The following is a 7,084-nucleotide window of genomic DNA, read 5'->3' as shown; positions in this document are numbered from 1 at the left end:
TATTATACATTTCAAAAATCGGCAATTTTATAATTTTCATATTTTCTAGGTTATTACAAACCACATTGATAGATAAAACTAAAATATAATTATTATTTTATTATTGGCTAACGAAAAGGTAAATCGGCAAGGTAGGGAACCACCGATATTTAATTTGAATTATCATAGGATAAGTTACCATAAGTGAATGAGTGAGAGGGTTAGACCCTCAGAGTGAAAGGAAAATACCATTTGGCCGTATAGCCAATCGAAATGATCGATCAATGGCGATCGAGCACAGAAAGCAAAGAGCGAATCGGAAATAGGAAAAACGGCGGAAATGATCGACGAACCAATGAATTAGGCCGTCCAATAGCCAGTGAGTACCGAGAGAGGGAAAACCAATCGCGATCAAGAAGAAGCCGGAAAGGAAAGGCTAAGGAAAGGGAAAGTGAAGAAGAAGAGTAGTTGAGTCCCGGCAACGAACCGACGCGAACGCGAAGACAGGCGCGGTTAAAAATACGTTGTAGGAATATCGTGAAAAACGCGATCGGACGAACGAATTATCGGATTAATACAGACGTTAGGCCGAAACAATAATAATCAATAGATTAGGGCCGTAAAAGTAATAGAAACGCGGAATAGAGAAGGCGCCGAAAAGAGTTGCGTAGCAACAGACGCCATTGTTGGAATAAAGCGCGTAAACCGAGAAAGGGTAGATCTCAAGCCCTGTTTGAGAAGGAAGAACGGGAGATAAATATTGTAAGAGTGAATGCGACCGAGAGACTGATTTGTTGAATTTGTGAAATAAACATTTTAATTTTTTATATAACTCGAGTCATAATACATTCACCCATCCACCGTTAAACGTACAAATAGTAAACGAGATTTAAATAACATAAACGAGCGGTGTGAAACAAAGATATAAACTGATACAACGAAGTCTGATGAGGGTGCAGCCGGTCCTAAAGCTGCCTAAAAACGAAAGAGGGATTCCCAACAAGAGGCAAGGACTACATCCAGGCTACACCATTACGAAGGAAGGAAGGGCATCTAAGGAAAAGCAACAAGGCGCACGGCAGCCCGAGACTTCCTATTAGACCTTGCTCGTTACAAAGGTAAAATGAGCTGGCGACCGAATTCGTAGAAACGGACTTACAAGGTAAAACCAAAACATTTAATAGATGTCCGGCTACAACATAACAAAAAATACATACAAATTTCACTTTTTTACGGATTCTTTTTAGTTCAGAAATTAGTTTTTTGCAAAATAATAAAAATAAATTTTTCGATTTCTAAAACTTGCGGTTTGAGATTAGAAACAGTTTTCCGTTTTCCGTCATTCCATGTAGAGCCCAGCCATACAAAAATTGTAAATTGGAACGCGTTAAGCTATATTACAATTCTATCCATGCAGGAGCTATCAAGAAATACATTTGTCTCGATTATAAAGCCTACAGCGAAAAATTTGCTTCCTTCACTAAGAAATACCTAAGGTCGACTGTCACTTCTGGTACAGGCCAAAAAGAAGGGTGCATTAAATTCGTTTAAGCTCTCGATCATCTTGGTAACAGCTACCAAGATTGCGAAAGCAGCGAAAAAATTATTTTCTGACTACTTCTGATAACAAATTGTGTTTAAAAAAAGGAATATTTGTATTTAATAACGGATTTAGCAAATTTAGAAATTCAAGATATTAATTTTTTTAATGAAGAAGAAGATGAAGAAATGGTACTTCGTGCACCAAAACGGTATCTTCGTGATAAACAAAATCCGTTCGAATTTTTTAATGATCGAGAATTTAAGAGAAGATTTCGATTTTCAAAAGTTTCTGTAATGTTTGGTATTTTACCATTAATAGAGGAAGGATTAGCAAAAATTAACAATCGCGATTTGCCAATCTCTCCGGTTTTACAATTATTGATCTGTTTAAGATTTTACGCAACAGCAAGCTTTCAGGTTAGTATACATATTACTCTTATTTAAAAAAGGAGTAATTTGAAGATACATTTATTGAAACAAGTAAATATATATAAGTAAATATAAATATATGCGTATGTATGTATCTTTTTCGATAAATGTTTCTTTTAATTATTTCCATAAATGTATTTTTAAATTATTATTTTTTAACAAAAGCTTGTTTTTGTCAAATAAACAAAATAAGAATATTAGCGAGCGATATAACTTTAATGAATCTAAATGTTTATTAAAATAAATATGAGTGAAGGGCAAAGTCAATATTGACTCTTTGCCCTTTACTCATATTTATTTTATTCTTATAGAGCCTAAATGTTTATCATTAATAACAACATTAATATGGAGTTATCATTAGCAATAAACTTGTTAATTTGGCCTAATATTTTTATTATTTTGTTTATTGTTTTTTAAATAATATGAATATAATTAGTATATAATTTATTTTTGCAGCTCGTTATGGGTGATGTAATACAAATTTCACAGTCAACAATATCACGAATTATTTTTCGAGTTTCATGTTTAATAGCAAGTAACATGAAAGCATGTATAAAAATGCCAACGTTCTTCTGATCAAGCACGCTCTGAAAACAGACGTTTGTTCAAAGAACTTGGACGTGGTCCTGGAGGGATAGGTCTTCCTTCGATTGATGGAGCAAGACTGTTCACATATTCGCTTAACTCATACAAAGTTTCAACATATTAATGAAGTATATCGAAAAGGATACTTTTCTCTAAATGTTCAGGTATAATGTTATAAATTAAGCAATACAAATAACTATATATTTGAACATTAACATTTAAGTATTTTAAATTATTTTTTAAATGTAAAGACTTATTGAAATTTTCTCTCATTGTAATTTAAAGGAGTGAGTTTCTTTGCAAGTTATCTCCGTGTTTTGAGACATCATTAAATGTCAAGGTTCCATAAACATTGCAGTTCATTTCATTAGAGCGAGAAGCAGTCTAATACTTAGTCTATCAGGCTATCTTTTGCAGAGATGAAGTAAACTGCAATGTTCATAAAAAACACGAAAGTAACCCGCGAAGCAATTTACTTTGAAGCAAATATCCGTGAAAGAATATGCTCATTGTTTATTTATTTTTATAGGTTGTTGTTGGACCGCGCACCGAAATATTAGATATTGTTCCAGAATGGCCTGGGAGTATGCATGACAGCCGAATATTTCAAAACTCACGCATATACATATACGCGATACGCAGAATGGCAATTAAACAACGGAATGCTTGTCGGTGATGCTGAATATCCCTCATTACCATTTTTGCTCACGCCAATTGATAATCCTGTTACTGATACAGAAATAAGGTTTGTCTAATTTTATAACAATAATAACATTGCACTAAAGAGTTGTTCAATGATCAAACATTACGAAGTAAATTATAATTAGGAATTATAGTAGTAACTAAAATCCAGCTCGACCGTTAAAGGCTATTTTTTATTGGTTGTGTTTCTCACATGTACGGTCCTATAAAATTTAATATTACAAAGTAAATAATAAAAATAGAAATAAAAATGTAATACACAAACATAAACGCCTAAGTACATAAATATCATTAATAAACACGATTATCCTATCATTTTGTATGATCTTTTCATTTTCATATAAATAATTATAATTAGTTGTTATCCTCGGTAAGAAATTTTTTATGCAAGAATATACATAAATATAAAAAAAATACGTGAATAATAATATCGAAATGACGATCAAATATTTTTCGCAAAAAAATTAATTTACAGATTTTTAAAGATTAAGATATTTTTAATAAATGCCCATCGAGTATCAAAATTCAATTGTGAGATTATTACAATAGTTTTAGCTGTGTTTTATATAATATAAGTATATGGACGTAATTATGTACGAAAGATGTCCATACATGTTTATATTATTTCCTTTTTTTTTGGAAAATTTATGTTTGGTATAAAAAAAATGATAGTAATAATCAGAAAACATAAAAAATAATGAAAGAATGATTTTTGCATTGTCTTTCTTTATCAAAAAGTTTTTTTGCAGTTACAACATAATCCTTAATAGGACAAGAGGAATTGTAGAGAGAACTTTTGGCATTTTGAAACGTAGATTTCCGTGCTTATCAAAAGGATTGACCACAAAATTATTGACATCCACAACAATTATTGTGGCATGTGCTGTCTTACATAATCTATCATTGATTTTTAACGATAAGTTAGAAGAAGATGACGAAGGAGCAGAAGGTGTGAATGAGAAAGTTCCAGTTCCTCAACCTCATTGGCAACCTGGGGATGGTTTTATCATAAGAAACGCTTTAATTGAACGGCTTTTTAGATGATTAAAGAACGTATGTATATAATAACATTTACGCGTATATGTCATTACACGTACGCACGCACGCACACACACACACACACACACACACACACACACACACACACACACACACATACGCGCACGCGCGCACGCGCGCACACACACACGCACGCACGCACGCACGCACGCACGCACACAGGGTGTATCTTAAAAAGCGCCCAATAAATATATAGCGTTATTCCTTGTAAAGATACTGTTGGTAGTGTGCGTAAGTGCATTATTGCTTTATTAATTATTATAAAAAAAAAAATGTTTCTGAACTTTGCGAGGAAAACGCTATATATAATTAGTGGGCGCTTTTTAAGATACACCTCTGTTGCGTATTAACACACGCTAGTAAACGGAATACGTTGATCAAGGGGGGATAACAACGTTCATCAAAGTCAGAAAAAGAATTTATATTTCCATATACTTATAAGTAATCATTAAATGTGATAATATAACAATAATTGAATATGTGAATGAATCGTGGAAGCAAGAAAAAAAAACCATAGATATTTCCGCTAAAGAAAACATAAACCAATAATGATGACGTGATTGTTCTCTTACTGAACAAAGCACAAATAATATGTATTATGCGTTGTCCAATTAATTGCATTCATGGACGAGAATTTCGCGGATAACAAAGTGGTTGTAAGCACAGAGGCAACTCACCTCTCAGATTATACATTAGTACATTAACCTCTCAATACAGTCAACGTCGTGACACATTCCATGAGAAATCCTGTTACCAGAATCACAGGCACATTGCTTCGGTGAGAGAGATTAACTTGAATTAGTTATTCTGAAAACTAAATGCGATAGTTCGCAACACAAGGCCAGTTCGCTATACCCTAACCTTTATGTCATACCCTGGTGTCATTAAATGACACGTTGGGATCATCACAGAATGTATCACCTTCGCACATATATATATATATATCTCATTAGAGCGAGCACACTACAGAATGCATCGTAGTAATAAAATATCTCATACATAAGCAAAGACATTCCTTACATAGAGTATAGGTATAGGTATAGGTATAGGTATAGGTATAGGGTATAGGTATAGGTATAGGTATAGGTATAGGGTATAGGTATAGGGTATAGGGTATAGGGTATAGGTATAGGTATAGGGGTATAGGTATAGGTATAAGTATAGGGTATAGGTATAGGTATAGGGTATAGGTATAGGTATAGGTATAGGTATAGGTATAGGGTATAGGTATAGGTATAGGGTATAGGTATAGGGTATAGGTATAGGTATAGGTGTAGGGTATAGGTATAGGTATAGGTATAGGTAATACTTATCGCAAGAGAAGAACGTGTTCTGAGTGTGTGTATATACGCTTCCATCCAGCACAATGGCTTCGTTTAACATTGCCGGTATCTGGCAGCAAGGAATGCGTATAGGCTCTGAGATGCTACCATCGGTGGATCTGTCGTCTATCTCTTATGCACCATATCAGAAAAGACTCACAAGGCAGATCCAATCGGGTATCATCCTTCAATCGTGAACTAAAGCAACGCTCTGGCTAAGTAAGCGAATGATGCAACATTCATGAGTACTTACTTTTCCAGTTCAGTCTTTAACCCACTCGCTGGATTCCGCAACGTTCTATCTCTATCCATTCGCTGGGTTCCGCAACGTTCTATCTCCACCCACTCGCTGGGTTCCGCAACTTTCTCGCACAATAAACGCTCTTACTGCGTCGCACGCGTCTGAGGCCTTCGAGACGCAACAATTTAATAATGGCGGCTCAGGGATCATTTCCGGGGAGGACTCCTACAGCGCCATGAACAAGGCGTGCAGCGCCACGAATAGGGCATGCAGCGCCACGAATAGGAAGTGCAGCGCCATGAATGGGGCGTGCAGCGCCACGCAGACGCCATGCGCCAAGGCTGAGCGAGAACACGTACGCATGTCCCCCTCCATGTCCCTACGCGCGAACTTCGAATGAAGGCATAACTCGCAACAACCTCTGCATAGTATATGTAAAAATACTATATACTATGCATACTGTTATACTATATACTATATATTATGAAAAGAATTATACTATAATTTGGTTTTTATATAATTATCTTTTTAGGTTTTATTTTACAATTCTTCGAAGAAAATTTTATAAGTATAATATAAGTTAAATATTTTTTAGTATATAAGTATATAATTAAGTATTATTAAGTATTATTAAGTATTATTATTTAGTATTTAGTATTAATTATATTAATTATTAACAATCACCCTCATATTTCGCTTCAATTTGGATGTTATTTCGAGTTTGAAAGCGAAAATTTTTTAATCTGTCCTTCTACTTGCTGTTTTCTATAATGTAATACTTGTACGTTCGCAGTTAAAATTTTATTTGAAATATATGTATAGTGTATAATGAAATATATGTATAGTATATGTAACGTATATTATATACAGGGTGATTCAGAATAACCTTATGTCTTTAAAGGGACATATTCCTGAGGGTATTCTGAAACGACTTTTCCTCTAGCAAAAATTTGCCCGACGCTTAGTTTTCAAATTATAAAGAAGAATAGTTATCGAATCACGAGGCGCGTATAGGAGATAGGCAGGGGCGGCGCAACTCACTGTCCGATGCGGGCGATTATGTAAGACGCTCAGCTGTGATCAACTAACGCTTGAATACAATATCCCCCTCACTCTCTCTCTCTCTCTCTCTCTCTCTTTCACTCATTTATTCACCAACTCACTCACTGACACTTTAATGCTACACTTAAAAATGGTATTTACTATTTGCCGCCTTGTTTCTAAT

The 7,084-nt window shown here is 34.5% G+C and overlaps 1 protein-coding gene and 1 pseudogene across 1 annotated transcript in view; both read left to right on the top strand.

The window, feature by feature from the left end:
- The window catches only part of LOC108726932 (histone H1-like), a 3,569-nt gene extending 2,000 nt beyond the window's left edge, over window positions 1–1,569 (top strand). The window contains exon 3 of the mRNA XM_018454768.1: window positions 1,397–1,569. Within this exon, the coding sequence (XP_018310270.1) occupies window positions 1,397–1,530 (134 nt within the window). The 3' untranslated portion in view covers window positions 1,531–1,569. The remainder of the gene's footprint in view (window positions 1–1,396) is intronic.
- Window positions 1,570–1,641: 72 nt separating this feature from the next.
- LOC108726931 (putative nuclease HARBI1) lies at window positions 1,642–4,303 on the top strand (annotated as a pseudogene).
- The last annotated feature ends 2,781 nt before the right edge of the window (window positions 4,304–7,084 follow it).

This window comes from Mycetomoellerius zeteki, unplaced genomic scaffold, assembly GCF_001594055.1.
Source record: "Mycetomoellerius zeteki isolate Tzet28-1 unplaced genomic scaffold, Tzet1.0 scaffold456, whole genome shotgun sequence".
Taxonomy (NCBI): Eukaryota; Metazoa; Arthropoda; class Insecta; order Hymenoptera; family Formicidae; genus Mycetomoellerius; species Mycetomoellerius zeteki.
This window is presented reverse-complemented; position numbering and strand designations above follow the sequence as displayed.